Raw genomic sequence first — 18,632 nt, 5'->3', positions numbered from 1 at the left:
AAGAAAAGAGGAAATGCTGGTTGTGCTGATAGGCTATAGGTTTGCCCAAACAGACATAGTGTAACTCAGTGTATTTCCTTCTAAGAGGGCTACTTTCCTCTGTCAGGAGGAGGATGTTATCTGTAGAAATAAGGAGGTGGCTGGAGAGTGGGAAAGTTTGTCACTTTGGAGAATGTGAGAGAGAATTGACCCAGGAAGCATAGTTGGATGGTCTGGGAAGTGTGAGGACTGAACTGGCTTTGCCAACCAGGATCTGTCCAACTGAGGCCTTTCCTTCAGCAGCTCTCGGCCACCCCAGCCCAGGAGCAGGTCAGGCGGGTTGCGGAGATCTTCCTCGGCTCTCTCAGATCAGAGTTTTCACAGCATCCTCTTTCTCCCGGTTTACCTGGCATGTCGTCATGTATTATAACTAGATGTTTATATCTGCTTTCCTTGATGGGCTGTCAGCTCTGTGAGGGCAGAGACTTGCCTGTCTTATTTAATGCTGTGTCTCCAGCTCGTCCATGCTTGAGGTTTTGCCGTATGACTGTGATGCACGTACAATGGAGCAAGGGAATTTAATGTACTGGGTAGAGAGTGTTGGATCCTGGAATCTGAGATGCGGAGAAGGAAGGTGAAAGGAGGCTAGTAGAAAGTTGGCATTAAGGGGAAAGACCAGTGGTTGAAGAACTGATATATTAGGAATAAATGAGAAGATCTGGAAATAAATGAATGTGATCGGAGAATGGAGTATCTCATTTTATAATTTCAGAGATGGGACTGTCTGGGGGAACACAAAGATCAAGCAAGATTTGGCCATTGGAGTGGGTGGTTGAAGTGAAGTGGAGGAGAGAGTCATTAGGGATGAAGAGGGCGTGGATATCTTATGGCTTGAGATGCGGATGTCGAAGCCTCCACTGAGACTTTCTAGTGGGTTTTTTTACCTGACGGCGAGTAAAATAATGAAAGGGCATGCATATATTTACAAGTAATGAACTCATAGTTTGCATTTAGCGTTTATTCATTTGCTCATTCATCCTCCCATTCACTCTTATTTAGAAACTGGCAGTAGGCTGTGTGTACAACAATGGCCAAAGCAGACAAGTCTAGGCCCTCATGAAACATACAGACTTGTAGGAAGGGCAGACAGTAAACAAGCAATCTGTAACTATAAATTGTGAAGAGTGTCAAAGGGAAAATTAGATTGAGGAATAGGTGAAGATGAGTTTTGGCAATAGCTATTTAAATGGGTGCCATTTCATCAAAGCTATATTGTGGATACTCTTTAATATTGAAACTTTATTGCTTTTGTTTAGAACTTACATAGAGCCACAAATGGGTAAATTTGCCTTACATTGGGTGTTGGGTGTTGGGATAGCCCCAAAGTACAGTTTGGGGGTACATTCAGAGGGCGCTCAGTTGTCATGGAGTAGTTCTGAGAAATGTGTGATTGTTCCATGACGGGCTCAAGGTTCAGCTGAGTCAGCTGTGAGATGGAGGGCGAGGGTCACTAAATGTTCATTTAAGTAGGGAACATTCTCCGAGGCTCTGTTTGCATATCCAGGGAACCTGCAGTTCCTAAACTGTCCTACAATTATAAATAGTGTTTAAGTAGAAAATGTATAGGATATGCATCCTGGAAAACTCCATCCATTTTATTCCTTGAATTCTCTAAAATAAGTGTACATCTTGCCAATGGAAAAAAATTCTCTATTCTCGTAGTGGAAAAATTAAACGTAATTCACTATGATAGACTCTATAATATTTCTAAAATGCCAAAAATCTAGACAGCATGGCAACTTGACTTTTAGTTGTATATGACACACATACGAGGTCTACTATGTGATTTGTATTTGAGCATCAAAAAGCGTCATAAATACGTAGCTACTTTAATAAATCCAGAAAAAAATCTTTCTGTCGTATGGAAAAAAAACAAGTTTTATTTCTCATCTCTACTATATTTTCAAGAGCTGTATTTCTTGCTTTTGTGGTAAGTCTTGGTAAAGACTTGTTAATAGTAACTGAGAAATATACTGCCTTTATAATATAGCTCTTTATTGAATTTTTTTTTACTGTAAATTCATTACTTTGCTCAAGTACTTAACTCTATTTTTGGCATTCTTGCCACTATTCTACTGAAACAAATTGCTTTATTTTTATTTTTATTTTTTTTTAACATCTTTATTGGAGTATAATTGCTCTACAATGTTGTGTTAGTTTCTGCTTTATAACAAAGTGAATCAGCCATACATATACATATATCCACATATCTCCTCCCTCTTGCGTCTCCCTCCCACCCTCCCTATCCCACCCCTCTAGGTGGTCACAAAGCACCGAGCTCATCTCCCTGTGCTATGTGGCTGCTTCCCACTAGCTATCGATTTTACATTTGAAACAAATTTCTTAATACAAATTTTCACCACTTTCTATCCCAATCTTCCATGGTAGTATTTATAAAAAAGGCTTTTACATATTGAAAAAAAAGATGTTTGTATTCATTCATTCAAAGAATATTTATTATGTGCCCGTTATGTGCCAAGGACTATTCTTAGGCTGGGGAAACAAAAGTGAACAAAACAGACAAAAATATATGCTTTCATTTACCTTCTTTTATGGTGTGGGGAAACAGACAATAAACATAATAAAGAAATCATATTTTTGCCTTAGAAGATGATAAGCCTGACAGAGAAAAATATGTATCAGGGTATATAGAAGCATATAGTTTACTGTAGAAAGGCTTTTTATGACAGAGACCAAACTATATTAATTGAAAAACTTACAGAATTTCTAATATAAAAGCAGAGTTACAATGGAATATAGATTTTTATTCAATTTTACTCGTGTATATTTGACATCGTTTATTGGTGGGATGCTGTGTTGGACACTTTCATATAGAAAACTGATTTAATTTCACCATAAAATCTCATGAAGTAGGATTCGCTACTTCAACTATACATATGAGAAAACTCTGATGTGGGGAGATTACATCACTCTCCCCAGTGGATGAAGCACGCGAGTGGCAGAGCCAGAATCCAAATCTAGATTTTTGATTCCTTACATGGCTGCATCTAACCCTCCAACTAGGTTATTACAACACTCTATCCTAAGGCGGCATAGAGGCTTCAGATTTTGAAGTCCTTCCAATAAAAATAATGTGTTCGGTTATAAAGCAACTTTCGTGTAGTCCAGCGAAGTGATTTCTGAGGGGCTATTCTGCAGATCTCTCAGGAAGAAGGGAGAGAGGGAAGTGACTCGAGGTTCAGTGTCAACATCCAGTAACACGCATTCTTTTCTAAATTCTCTGCAGCAGACCCGCAAGTCTCAAGTTCAGTTGTTGTAGTGATAGCCAGGTTAAATGTATTCTTCCACTAAAAACATACCCTCAGGGGCTTCCCTGGTGGCGCAGTGGTTGCGAATCTGCCTGCCAATGCAGGGGACACGGGTTCGAGCCCTGGTCTGGGAAGATCCCACATGCCGCGGAGCAACTAGGCCCGTGAGCCACAACTACTGAGCCTGTGCTCCGCAGCAAGAGAGGCCGCGACAGTGAGAGGCCCGCGCACCGCGATGAAGAGTGGTTCCCCCCTCGCCACAACTAGAGAAAGCCCTCGCACAGAAACGAAGACCCAACACAGCCATAAATTAATTAATTAATTAAAAAATATATATATATACCCTCAGACTTGTAGGAGTCATCAGGAGCTCTCATTTCCAAAAGTGCGGCTGTGGGCATTTGATAATCCCGCATTTGCTGGTGCGGTTGACATAACTGTATTTCACATACGCAGTGCGTGCCCCTGTTGTTGGACCAGCTAAAACCGTTCTCGCCCCTTGGTATTGGGCCATTCTGCTGATACAGGGTGTTATAAATATGACAGCAGGGGCAGTTTGTATTACAGGATAATACAACATAATTTGACAGACAAACTCATTTCCTATTTATTCTCTGTAGTCTGAGACGTGAGTTAAAATTTCAGTGTGTTATAAAGGTTATGATAAAATATGGCCAATAATTAACACTTTATTTAAAATATGCTCTCTATAAGATATGCCGGCAAGAACTTTGCTGCTCTTACTTAAACTGATCATGGTTTGGTGGGTGGGGGTGGGAAAGAGGGATTATATCTTTCAAAATAATAAGAACTTAAAGTTTGGAAATACACTCTCCTCATGTGAAATCACTGCTGTACCCGAGCCAGCTGTAATCGAGAGGGGCATCCTGTGATTGTGAAAGAAAATAATGTGAGAAGGGAATTCTGGACATTGTATTTTGCTTGAGTGACACTGATATATTTGGAAGTATCTGTCTTCCCCTTTCACCTAGACGCATGTTTGTTTATTTTGGCCTCCTATGGGCTACTGTTTCCCTCTAACTCCTGAGTCCAGTAGCTGGTTTCAAATACTCCTTCTTAATTGTTTATCACTACGAACAATTACAACATTTGCTGGGGAGTTATGTCCCAGTTTGCAGTTAAATTCTTAAGTTTAAATCGTTTCGTTATCAATAAAACGCAATATCCTTTAACAAGGGAAAATATCTGATCATGTTTTCCCAAAGTACCATGCACAGAAGGTGTGATAGCTGGTGTTCTCTTTCTTTCCTTTGTATTCATCACACATGTATTAAGAGCCTATGTTAGCTTGTGTCAGGCAAAGCTCAGATACAGAGTGTTCCTGACTCTTTGCTCTTTTTGACATATGATTATTTTAAAAACACATATATAGGACTTCCTTTATGCCAGGCACAGTTCTAAGCACTTTACAAATATTAAGTCTTTAATCCTCACAGCAGACTTAGGAAGAAGGTACTGTCCAAGATCACATGATTAGTGCTGGTGGAACCAGGGGATTTGAAGCCGGCAGCCTGTCTGCAGAGTTTGTGTCCTTCTGCACTACAGCATGCTTTGTCTATTAATTTTCAGATAGCCATCATTTGTATGCAATGAAAATAGGATATGGTTCCTGCCCTCAAAGCGTTTATAAGCTAAAGCTGTTTCTTCTTTCCATATGTATATTCAAAGATCAGATCTTGATAGAGCATTGCGGTCCATTAATTTACTAGATATCTTCATTTATTAAGTATGTACGATGTGTACTAGAGACACAGGGACAATGCAGGCTGCCTGTTAGGGAACTCACATCAGGGAGAGACACAATTTCATAAGTGCTGGTGGAAGGATGTATTTCAATGAAAATTTTCCAAAGAGGTACTGTTTGATTTGGAGTTTGCTAAACAGAAGAATGGAGAGAGAGGAAGGAATTGTGGGTTGAAGGCACAGTGGAGTCTGTATGAAGGAGCCGGATGGGATCAGGAATGGAAATGACTAAGAGTACAACGTGACCAGAGAAGGAAGATGGGTCTAAGTTCAAATGGCCTACATTCCTTGATAAAGATGTGGAATTGATTCGGTCAGTAATGGGAAATAATGAAGAAATTTAAGGAGTGAAAAGACAGGGTACAAAATGTGTCTTAGATCCATGAAATGGACAATTTGATTCAGAGCTGCCACTAAAAGTAATGTGGTTTCCCAATTTCATTTTTTACCTCTTCCCCCTCATCTGCCTTCTCCAACCCCTTTGTTTCCTCTTCTTTGGCATCTCCCTTTATTTTTTTTTCTCTAACCCCCATCCACTTTCATCACTCCTTCCCGTAGTAAAAAATGTCTACTTAATCAAGGTTTAGTCACAAATTTTCAGGAAAACACATAGTATCTGCCATTAAATCGTATAATGAATTTCAATGTCAGTATTCTTTCTACTTGCCAATTCAAAACTTCCCTCTTTTTTTTTTTTTATAAATGTATTTATTTATTTTTGGCTGCGTTGGGTCTTTGTTGCTGCATGCGGGCTTTCTCTAGTTGCGGCGAGTGAGGGCCACTCTTCGTTGTGGTGCGCGTGCTTCTCATTGCGGTGGCTTCTCTTGTTGTGGAGCACGGGCTCTAGGCGCGCGGGCTTAGTAGTTGTGGCTTGTGGGCTTAGTTGCTCCGCGGCATGTGTGATCTTCCCAGACCAGGGCTCGAAACTGTGTCCCCTGAATTGGCAGGCAGATTCTTAATCACTGTACCACCAGGGAAGTCCCAAAACTTCCCTCTTGTTAACGGTATTTCAAACATCAGCGTGAGAAAGAATATGTCTTTGGAGGAGCAATAAACCACTGAAGGAAGAACCTAAAATTATGATACTTAAGTGATACCTGCCCCTTCTCACACGAAGTTCCATCCTGCCTCACTGAGATGCATTCAAATTTTGCTTCGTCCTGATGGAGAGAAGCAGCAGCGTTGTGCATCTCCAGAGAGCTCTGGGATTGCTTCTCAGCTGTACTCCCCTGTCCTTCCGGTGCAAAATCCATCCTCCCTGAGTCTATTTCCTCTAATGTGTTTACCTAAAAGAACCGTTAAAAGATAAGGCAGTTGGAACTACTACAGAAAAGCACAATGCAGATGAAAAGCGTTGCTATTAGTTTCTATTTTTCAGCCAGAGTTGAGCTCGGTATTTCCATGCCACGGTATTCCTCCAGGAACTCTATATTTTAATGGCCTGAAATTTTCATCCTTCTGGAATAATGAGAAAAATACAGTTCACCTTCAGTTCTCGCAGCTGAGGTTGCCTTTGTCCTGGTCAGCCTTTCAGAGGATCTGTCATTCATTTCCAGAGGAAAACTTAAAAGACAACTTTCTGAACGGCCCCTGATTTGCATTAATGATCTCCTTCAAGGGAAACGTGCTCCTTTTTCTCCTTGAATTTTTACGCCTTCTTTCTTTCTGTAGATCGAAGAGTCAGTTGAGACCCACTTCGGCAGCCATGGCAGAAAGGCCGTTCTCTACAGGCCTCCTTCCTCCAGCAAAAGGGAGCTTCAGCTCCACCAGCGCATTCTCACTCAGCATCACTACGCGGTTGTCATCACTGAAGAAAGGCTCGGTGCCGACCCTGGGCTGGGGCTACTAGAAAAAGGTCAGAGTCCGGAGTAATTACCGAAGTTGCTTGCCTTCTAATATTAAATATTTCCTGAAATGTGCTACTATCTTCCTCTAAAAAAATTCACAAGAACCAAGTTTTACCCATGATCAGCTTTCTTGCATCATAGAAAACTTGGCTCCTTTTCTGCTTCCTCCCCATTTTCTTTTAGCTACATTTCTTTATTCCTGAAATTATTTTGTTTATATTTTTGTAGCATTTTGGAGCTGCATAGTTCATCTTTAAATGCTACGTAAAACATGTTTATGTTTATGAGCCCAAATACATGTTCTGCCCAGCACCAAACTGCTCCGTATTTTAAGAAAATTGCCACTCCATCTGACTGCAAGTAGAATGTGCTGGAAATTGTTTCGAGAAGCCAGCTTAAGTGTGATTCACAGGTTGGTTCTAAATGCAAAAGAAGTATAGATATTTATCTCACACGCCATTACTAGTCAAGTACTTTTTATTTCTGTCATTTGAAGTGAAAAATAAGAGACAAGTTTTTAAACAAGTTATTTGAAAAAAAAGTTGAGTAGGTGATGAGGGTCAAAAAGGGCAATAACAGTAGCAGCTGACATTTCTTGAGTAACTAACCATGTGACATGTTGTATTCTGTATTCGTGGCCTCATTTAATCCTCACTGAAGGCCCCTGAGTGCCCTAAGATGAAGAAATATTCATTCCTTGGGCTTCCTTGGTGGCGCAGTGGTTGAGAATCTGCCTGCCAATGCAGGGGACACGGGTTCGAGCCCTGGTCTGGGAAGATCCCACGTGCCGCGGAGCAACTAGGCCCGTGAGCCACAATTACTGAGCCTGTGCGTCTGGAGCCTGTGCTCCGCAACAAGAGAGGCCGAGATAGTGAGAGGCCCGCGCACCACGATGAAGAGTGGCCCCCGCTTGCCACAACTAGAGAAAGCCCTCGCACAGAAACGAAGACCCAACACAGCCAAAAATAAATAAATAAATAAATAAAAATTAAATAATGTATTAAAAAAAAGGCAAGGCACTTATTAAAAAAAAAAAAAAAGAAATATTCATTCCTTCCCCAATTCCAGAAGATGAAACTGAGGCTTGGAGAGGTGCAGTGACTCACCGTGTATCTTAAACCTGGAGTGCTGGAAGGGCAGGATTTGAACCCCTGTGTTCCAACTCTCACTTCTGTGCTCGTCCTCTTCACCTCCGTGTTGCCCACTTCCTCTTTGGCCCCTTATCCTGCACTAATCTATCATTATTAGAGCTACCAGGCTGTATAGCAGTCATTCTCCATGAGCCAATCAGATTTTTCTCTTTACGACAACACAGTGTATCTGTTTTTCTTTTTATCAAAAGGGAGGGGAGGAAATGCAATTTGAATCCACTGCTGATCTCCCTGATGGTTTCCTTCGGGAGAAAAAGTCAGATCCCGGTGCCACAATAATTTTCATTTGTCATTTCACTTTCAGCCATCTTGACATCCTTGTAGCACTTGCTCTTCTGTTAGGTCCCCCCTTGCTCTTTAAAGTGCTGGTTTATGCTGGTCAGTGAAAGAGGCTGGGGGACATTTAGCCATGATTACCCTTCACTACCTTTTACCATGTTGGCGGTAAAGTTATAAGCTGCTTAGCTAACAAAACTCCCAGGGAAGAAAGCCCCAAGAGATCCACTTTGATGAAAAGAAAGTTCTTAAAAATGTGCAGAGGTCATTAGCACAGGTCTTCAGGAATGCCATTTGCTGGTCCCTAGAGCTTTTGGAAACAAATAAGAAAAGCAAAAGGGAAGCTGAATGCTCTGGAATATCAAAGCAGCTGGAGACCAAGTTTACAAACCTCACTGGGGTTGGTTCTATTAAGAAGGACCAATCTAAAGTTCTGGAACATCCATAAATGATATTGTCAGAAAACCATTGATCAGAATAGCTGCTGTTGGTATTAAGTAAAGACGTAAAACATTTAGTCTTCCTCTCATCCCGTAAATTACTTTAGTCCATCGCTGAACCAGGTGCTTGACTGTATAACCACCGCCTTTGTTCCACATGAGCTGTGCTCCTGGAATCCTGCAAAGCATCCGCCCTGATAACACAACACTATTGTCTGAAATTCCCACGTTCTTCTGTCTCCTTGGTGCTGCTACTGACTGTGTATAGGCACAGCTTGGATTATCTGTGCATTTCAACTTCAATTCCAATTTTCAGTTTTCTCCAGTTGCAAAACAAGGAATATGGCTCTTCTCTCCCTTGATGTCCTCGAGTCAGTTTTACAAGAAAAAGGAGGATGACTTTGCAGCTTCCAAATACCAAGAAAGTGCGAAGAGAGCCTGAAGGCAATAGAATCTGGCAGCAAAGGGAGCTGCTGGGCCCGTAGCACAAGATAACTAGATGGTGTCACCAGAATTTGTCAGTGTAAATACTGATTTGGCTCCCTTTCCCCACATTTCCTCAGCTTTGAAAATATCCATGCCTCTTTCTGGGTATTCTTTTACTTTGTATAGTAAGGTATTTTTCCTGGATCAGCCTCAAGAAAAGGTAGCAATTTCACAAGTATGGGAAATTGATTTTTGGTTCTTCATTGGATTTTGTAGTTTTCACTGTGAGAGCATGTGCATTGAATACCTGAGATAAAAAAAGTTCTATGACTATCATCTAACATGTCCCTGATTATCTAACCTACAGAAAAAAAAGCCACTTTTTTATTGCAGCTTATTTTCCGTAGCCACACATTTAATCTACAAGCTATGTTTGAATTGAAGCACTTACTATCAAAAATATTTTCTAGAGATTTGATTCTCGTAAAAATTTTTTTTCTTTAGTTCCACATATCCACCCCATGCTTATTTTACTATGTGTACAGCAGCAGAAAGTGGGATGCTATATTGGCATATTTAAACTTCATCTCCCCATGTTGAACAGCTTGGGGAAAGTGGAAGCAATTCAGAATGATCTGGAGACCTACCCCCACCTGTCTTTCTTTTCACCATTGCTGTTTGCTAACCTGAAATTTGAAAATATTACATTAAAAACAAAATAGGCACTCCCACTAAGTACAAAAGTACTCAGGTGCAGATTTGACACATTTATAAAGTACATTTTTAGTCCTAGGAAAATAAATATAAAATGCATTTTCCCTATTCTACTCATTTATTCCACCTGCTTTCCAATCCTCTTTTGACTTGACCCCCACCATTTCTGCTGATCTCTTTTTTGTGCCATCCTTTGAAGCACAGGTGGCCTTTTTCCAGCATGGGGCCACTTTTTTTTTTTAACCATTTAAGGCCAGAAATGGACAAAAATTAGAAAAAATTAAAGGGTGCTAGTCTAGGCAGGCAACGTCCTACGATTAAGTATAATCTGTTCTTGCAGAGTTACGTTTGGGCTTCATATTGTGTTTAATTTTCCCACTAATTTAGTAAACATTTATTGAAAGGAAAAGTAACCAGTCTTGGGTTGTAAATTCGAGTATGGACATTATGTTTTTCCCCGGTTAATTCCATTCTATGATATAACAGAAATTGGTGGCTCTAACCGGAACGACTATGAGGCTGTGTATACTTGACCTTAAGCAAGTTAAGTTCTCTGAGTTCTAGTTCTCTTATCTGTTAAAGGCAGTAATGAATTTTTACTTCACAAAAGTATGTGGTGAGAATGTAATCACTTTGTCCACACGCATCAGAGTTCTGGGAAGAAACAAAGTAAAGCCCCACCGATATTTTTCTCATTCAGTAGGCTGGGAGTGGGACCCAGAAATTTATATGTTAAAAACAGACACAGGTAATTCTGACATGTAACCTAGTTTGGGGAGCATTGTCCTAAGGGATATACTATTGGTTCAAAGAATAGCAATGTTTAAAGTTAATTTTGGGAATAAAACGATACAAAAGTCTGCCTGCTACAATGCCATTGAACTACTTAAGATTTATTGGTATAGTTATTTATCAGCATTTCGACTTTAAGCTGATTTTGAGAACAGTAAGAGGACAATTGTCTTTACAGATTTATGCCTACAAAACTTAGCAGAATGTAAAACATATACATTTATGGTCCTTCAATGCCCTGCTTTGGAAAAATATATTTTATGTCCCTGCATTTGTAAGAACATAATTCTCTAAAGGAAAAGATTGGAAGGACCAACCAATTATTCCCTTTCCTAGTATCTAGATAGTATTTAGTAAATCAGTGCTTTAGTACGTGGAATAGTATAGTGGCCTAAAAGAGTAGGTGTTTTCCAAAAAGGTTCTTAACCTATTCCCATGGCAACATCCAAGAAGGGTGTGACTCAGGAGACTCTGATTCAATGGACTTTATCATTAGATCAGAATTATTTATGTATACTTGAAGAGTAGAGCATATTTAGCAATTTTCTGTCCATTCCTGAGTGCATCCTGCACTTTTAAATTAAGTGTATTATATAGTCAATGTGAAAAACAAATGCCAACTGCTATCAGAGCTACAGAATTGGAGTTACTCTTATGGTTTCAAATTGCTCTTGTTTTTGTAACTTGGGGGTTTTACATGGAATGGTTTTTGAAGAAATACAGAAAGTGAAAGACCATAGAAATTTTCTTGCCAGGGGTTGGCAAACCATGGCCCACTGGCCAAATCTGACCCAACGCCTGTTTCTGTAAACGAAGTTTGATTGGAACACAGCCACGCATTTGTTTTTGTACTGTCTTTGGCCTTTTTTGTTCTACAACAGCAGAGTTGAGTAGTTGCAACAGAGACTGTATGGCTCTTAAGGCCTAAAATATTTATTATTGGGCCCTTTACAGAAAACGTTTGCTGACCCATGGATCTAGACTAATTCTATGTCATCTGATTTCAGACCAAGCTGATGGTTAAACTCTAGGACTGAGGTAGGTTAGGTTTTTAACTTACATCAAACCTCATTCAAAAAGGATTTGATGGTTTATAGTCAAACATATAATAATATGATTACTAAAATGGAAATATAAAATTAGGGCTCAAACTGGATATTCCTCTTAGCTACCATAATTTCGGCTTAATTTTGGTTTGAGCTGCCAAGTACCCAGAGCAACAAGGGAAAGAATAGAGGTTTCGCTCTCAGGAAGGAGGGAATTCTATAATTCCTTCCGCTGATCTCCGACGTGCCCAAGTAGTACATTTAAAACAACTTTTTCAAAGGGATTATTAAGTTGATGACATTATGTAACGGGTCAAGGGTCAGAGCAACATTTGTATTGCAGGCGAAGTGGTTGTCATGTCTTGGTTCATATAGCAACCTTCCAATGCGAGCTGAGAGTGTAACATGACAGCATGGCATAGTGAAAGCCTTTCTAGGAAGGGCTAGGGTTAATACTGTGATAAATAGTATTTATCGATATTTGTATTGATATTACATTTGATATATTGTGTTTGGAGATCGTATTTTAAATAATATTGCTACAGCTTTCCCCCCACTAAGAAGGACACTGTCATTTACCCAACTGTGTTCTTGGGATGCACTATTAAAAGATATAGTCAACAGAGCGAGAGATACAGATCACTACTTAATGTTGTGGAAAATATATTAAAGAAGAAAAAGCCTATTTCCTTCCCTGTTTATAATTTCATAGTTTCTCTCCTCCCATAGTTTTATTTACATTCACCTGCACTCTTAAAAATGTCCAACACATCCATGTATCATTTGAAATCTAGTCTAATTTTGAAGGTTTATTTATAATGGCTACTTGTCAGAAGCTGTTTCTGCAGTTTATATGGAAAAGAAACATCTCTTATAGACCAATCTTAACTTTTGTAATGGAAAATGTATTTCAAATTTTTCTTTAGTTTATATGTATTCAAAAAGAAGCCATAAGGAAGTTGAGATTTAAATTAAGTAAGAAGAGCTTAACCGCAATAATTGCTTTCTTGGGGAGCTAGTAGACTGTGGTAATTAAAGGGAATAAGCTGTGGAGTTAAGACTGAACCTGGGTTGGACTCCCTGGTGTTACCTTTAATGGTTACACTACCCTGGGCAATTTAGCCTCTCAAAGCCCTAGTTTTCTCTTCCGTAGTGGATTGTTTTGAGATAGTTCTGAGAATGGCATGTGGTAGGCACTCTAAATATGGGAGGTAATATTGCTACTGCTGTCAGGAACTAGATACAGAAAGGAGATTGTGAATATTCCTTTGTGGAGAGGTACGTTTAAAGTGGGTTCTATCAGTAGCAGAAGGGTGCTGCTACTGGATATTTTGCATTAAATGAACTTGATAGGTCTCCCTATCAGGTCCTATCCTTTCCAAGTCTCCCTCCCAATTTAACATGTTTTCATTGACAGATCTGGGTTGTAAACCCTCTTGAAATTCCAACATACAGTCTCTTGGATCATTCCATTAGGAAAAAACAACTTCACTTCTAAAAAATCTGTAAACTCGTTGAGGTCAGCAGCCCTGTCTGCTCAGCTCATCACATAAAATGAAGCCCTCCACATAGGGGCACGCAATAAATATTTATTGAATACATGAATAAACGAGGATAAAATAGTACACCAACAGCTGAGCCCCTTAAATAGTGAACTACCTCAGACTTTCACATTAAAATTTAATTCATCAACCTTTCATTTTTATGTAACTTTATAGGAACACTGGTATTCTTTTCATGCTCAAATCTCTTATAACAAAAATAATGCAACCACAAATTCAGTAGTAGATAGAGCTAATACTTTATACATAAAACAGTTCTATACTGTTGAGGTTTTTAATGCTTGTGTCCATTTGTTCCCCTCTGGCTTTCAAGACTCCTCTGCCACGTTTAGCGGTGTTCCTCAGCTTATTGGTTTTGTAGGGAGGGCGGATGAGTTTAGTTCTGAACGTACTCAGACTCGGGTGCCTTGAGGTTTTCATATGGATGTATTTAGCAGAGACTGGAGGTCAGGGCAGGAGATGTAGATTTGTAGGTTATCTGCTTAGAGGTGATGATTGATTCATTGAAGGTTTAATATTCTGTAAAAGAATAGAACGCACAGTGTTACCTAAAGATTCTCTCCAGTAAAGGACACGGAAAAGTAAGCATATAGCTTTTTCAGCTCGTGAATGTAGACAACATTAAAGGTCAAAAACCCCATCATGTCATTTAGGTCCTGTTTGTGTCCTCTGCCTTTCGCCTTCTGGTTCTTTTCTTAGCATAGTGTAAAATATTCACTTTCATGCTCTTACAGCCCCTTGCTTTGGAAAAACATATCATATGACCCAGGATTTTTATAACATGTACTTCTCTAAAGAAAAAGAAAGAGGCACCATCAAATTTTTCTCTTTCATAGCATCGAGGTACTATTTAGTAAATCATTGTCTTAGTTCGTAGAACGAATAGTGGCCTAAGAGAAAATAAATGTTTTCCAAAAGTTTTAAACTTGCTCCCAGGGTAGAGTCTAAGTAATATGTAGTTCAAGAGACTCTGATGCAGACCATATTTTATCGTTGGGTCGGAATTATTTATGTATACTTGAAGAGGGCATATTTCTACAGTTGCAGCAGAAACCAGAACTGTAGCAGGAACGGGAAAATAGATTGTTCCTATTGAAAAGACCGTTTCAGGGAGGCCCTGCAAGTAGTTGGGCCAGTATTTTTGTATTCCCGCTGTTTAACGGGTTGCTTGAGTACAAGATTTATTTGTGGTAACCCTAGAAAGCATAGGACCCGCTGAAGGATGAATGTTGTATCAATCAGACTCATCCAGCAGTGGGACAGCCCATTTCAAAGAGTAGGAAGTTTTGTTGGAATGGGAGCAAAGCAGGGACACTGCTGAGTGTCTGCTTTATCAGCCAGGAGAATGAGTAAAACCATCGACGCCCCTTTCAAATCTGCGGCTCTGGGACGCGCGCTAACATTTATACAACACAGAATGAGAGAAAGCAAGACAAGATTTTAAACCTCTGTCATTTTAGGATTCCTTTCCTTGAGTCTTTGCTTTTAGTCTCCTGTTCTCTGGGCAGAAGAGAGGAAGGGGAAGCAAAGAAGGAGTGGAGAAACGTGTATCTGGAGGCAAAATTGGAGACGGTTCCTCCTGGCTAGCAGTGCACGTTCGTAACAGATGCTTCTTCTCGTCAGTTAAAATTTCAGAGCCTAATGAACACCTCATTCCTCTTCCCCTCCAGCCCCACACCAGCACTCCTGCTGCCTTCCTGAGTTTAATATGCACTACGACTGTTTAGCAGGAACACAAAAGAGTAAAGGCCACATTTAAAAGGCACAGTGTGTTTTGCCTTGTCGGTATTTCTCCTCGAACACACTGGACATACGTTTTCTATTAGGCAAGTAATAGGTTTTGGACGGTATCAGAAGTGCTTCTGTGCCTTCAGTTAATCAAGCAAGAAAAGAAAAGAAATTGAATCAGAGAAACATATAGGGCTGCACCGTTCTATTTTTTTTGTGTTATGACACATGGTAATTGTGTCTTTGCATTTATTGTTATTTTCCTCATTGCTCATAGAATTACTGATGTATTTACAACCAAACAGAATTTGTTCTTTAATTGACACAGGAGAGCTCAAGGAATGTTTATTTAACCTTAACTCGGTTGAGTTGTTTATACTACAGGGACCTGAGTTCAATTTACTTTAGTTTTTGAAAAAAAAACTTTCTTATTTACAAAAGTTGAGTTGTGAGTGACCTCTCCAGTCTGATGTTTCCTTTACCCTCCACTGTGCAAAAGGGAACAAAAAGCCACTGTCTCATTTTTACTCCAAAGAAACTAAACTACTTCCTTAAGTGGGTTACTTCTTTCAATTGAAAATGGTAACCAGATGTTTACTGAAATCCCTAGCATTTCTCCTTCAAGCCTAGCTTCTTTCTAATTGTTTGATCTTCTTAAGTTTCATAGAAACCAGATTGGGTATTTGAGTTTTCCATAGCTGGGAAATGTTTAATGCAGCTTTGCAGATACTTTCTTTGTACTGTTTCTTTAAATGCACTGCCTTCTGCTTTTATTTTTTAAAAAAGATGCAACATGGAAAATTTTATAAGTTTTTATTTTTTTTATAAGCAATTTATTACAGGTCATTGTTCTTTTCATATTTCTTTAGAATTGAGGAGACTGGGGGTTTTTTTGTTTGTTTTGTTTTGTTTGGAACTTAGACTTTTTTGCTTGGTTTTGCCACAGACTAAACTGTGCTCTAAATGACAGATTTAATTTGTAAAAACAAATATTCGTATTATATTTAGATGGAGAAAGACTCCAGGAAGGAAAACAAACTCCTTCATATGGGACCTTTCAAGTGACAGAGTATGTGGATTAATTTAAGGGTGTTTGGAGACTCCAGATACAGTGCGTTTACTATGCTAGTGTATTATCAGATTTCGCTGCTTGAAATATTTTAGACCTTGCCCTCAATTTGGTAGGAGTTTAGGAGCATCTAACCATATTTTCAAGACCGCCTCTTAATTTTTGTATCACTTTTACTTTCTACTTTCAATGTTACAAATATTGTTGAAACGTCCCGAATCACTTCCTTTTTAGACTTGACTTTTCTCAGTTAATTAATATTTCGCTCTGGATATCTTATATGGTTTCTATCTTATTTTTAGCTAAAGTGGCTTCCTCTTAACAGCGTCTCTTTGTGGAAGTACAAACCACAGTTTGGGAAACAAAGACTTAAGGAAAAGTAATTTTTTTTTCCCTTGTTAATCTCTCTCTAATTAACTCTCAATAATCAGATTTTCACCCCACCAAAATTGTCTTTTCAGAATTTACCAAGAAATTCCTTTTTGTTACAAAATCCAGCCACCATATTTACAATTGCATTATTTTTTGTAGAAGAGCATGTTTGAGCGTGGGTGGAATGTAAATTAGGCTTTAATGTAAGTTCTCAATTTCCTTGATCTTACTCTAGCAGTGTTTCCCAAACTTGGTGAAATGTGTGTATCAGTGGAATAAATACCTATCCTAGCACTGAGGGGGCGCTACGTGCTCCGGGATTTTCTTACAAACCCTTTTCTCTCTTAACTTCCTTGATAGTGCCCTTGCCTGCTTCTCCCACCTTTCTGACCCTTCCTTCTTTATGTTTTTCCTCCAAATATGAGCCTTCTCCAGGACATTTATCCCTAGCCATCTTTTTTTCCTCCTGTCTTGATACTCCCTCAAGACATCTTTCTACAGATTCAGTGATCTCCTCTGGGGAACTCCTCAGTGGTTGCCAGAGGCTGGGGCTGGTGATCAAAGGGTACAAGCTTCCAGTCATAAATAAGTTCTGGAGATGTAATATATAGCACGGTAACTAGAGTTATGGTACTGTATCGTCTATTTGAAAGTCGTTAAGACAGTAGATTGTAAAGGTTCTCCTTATCAAAAAAATGTATAACTATGTGTGGTGATGGATGTTAGCTAGACTTATTATGGTTATCATTTAACAACATATATATATATATATATATATATATATATATGTATATATATATATATATATATATATATATATATATATACACACACACACACACATACCCAGAGAGAGAGAGAGAGAATCATTATGTTGTACACTTGAAACTAATATAATGTTAGATGTCATTTATATCTCAAAAAAAATATTCCACTTGGGATAGAACCTCTAAATAATGTTGAATCCTAATCTGTCTCCTATAGGCAAAGTTTTGAGAAAGCATAGATTTTCCAGGTACCTGGTAGTTTTGATTTGTGTGTCCCAGGGCCTCAGCATATATAAATAATGGATAATGCATGATGCTTCCATTCTGTGGGTCTTGCCAGCCACGTTCCTCTGACTAGTATGGCATTCCCTCACCTCCTAGGCTCTAAAGCTCGTCATCAGGTCCTCTCTCTCCTTCAGCCACAGCACATATCAGGCACCATGAGCCCTGTAAGGTAGGCCTTCTCTTGGCCATGACTCCACACTCCTTACAGTTACTGGGCCTCTTTGGTGGTATCACAGTAACTATTACTCTCCCAGATGCTCGTCTCTGCCTTCTGTTATACAACCCCACCACACGTGCCAGTTTCATATTCCACAAGCACACCTCTGCTCACATCACTTTCCTGTGCAGAAGTGTTTAATGATTTCTTATTTCCTCCTAAACAGAACGCACATTTCTTACCCCAGCATTCGGAGCCATGGAGTCAGACATCTCCATATCCCTGCGGTAGCATGGCTCTCAGGCTTGTCCTCATACTTGAATTACCCAGGGAATATAAAAATTAAAGAAGCCAATGCCCAGGCCCCACTTCAGAAAATTATATCAGAATTTGGGGGGAAGGGATTGGATCTGGGTATCACTTTTTTTTTTTTTTTTTAAATTCTTAACTTTATGGCCTAAAGTTCTTATTTTACCTGAGTTCTTTTTAAAAACTTTATCTTATTGAGGTATTGTTGATTTACAATGTTGTGTTAATTTCTACTGTACAGCACAGTGATTCAGTTATACATATATATGCATTCTTTTTCATATTCTTTTCTATTATAGTTTATCACAGGATGTTGAATAGAGTTCCCTGTGCTATCCAGTAGGACCTTGTTGTTTATCCATTCTATTTATAATAGTTTACATCTGCTAATCCCAAACTCCCAATCCATCCCTCCTCTCCCCCTCTGCAACCTCGTCTATCTATGTCTGTGAGTCAGTTTCTGTTTCATAGATAAGTTCATATGTGTCATATTTTAGATTCCACATATAAATGATATCATATGGTATTTGTCTTTCTCTTTCTGACTTACTTCACTTAGTATGATAATCTCTAGGTCCATCCATGTTGCTACAAATGGCATTATTTCATTCTTTTTTAT

General features: G+C 39.2%; 1 protein-coding gene across 4 annotated transcripts in view; it reads left to right on the top strand.

The window, feature by feature from the left end:
* The window catches only part of CPED1 (cadherin like and PC-esterase domain containing 1), a 312,531-nt gene that overhangs the window by 24,085 nt on the left and 269,814 nt on the right, over positions 1–18,632 (top strand). For all 4 annotated transcript variants that reach the window (XM_059933517.1, XM_059933516.1, XM_059933518.1 and 1 more), the window contains exon 2: positions 6,744–6,927. In XM_059933517.1, the coding sequence (XP_059789500.1) occupies positions 6,744–6,927 (184 nt within the window). The remainder of the gene's footprint in view (positions 1–6,743; positions 6,928–18,632) is intronic.

Source organism: Balaenoptera ricei, chromosome 9, assembly GCF_028023285.1.
Source record: "Balaenoptera ricei isolate mBalRic1 chromosome 9, mBalRic1.hap2, whole genome shotgun sequence".
NCBI lineage: Eukaryota > Metazoa > Chordata > Mammalia > Artiodactyla > Balaenopteridae > Balaenoptera > Balaenoptera ricei.
The sequence above is the reverse complement of the archived record's forward strand: the minus strand, read 5'-3'. Positions and strand labels throughout refer to the sequence as shown.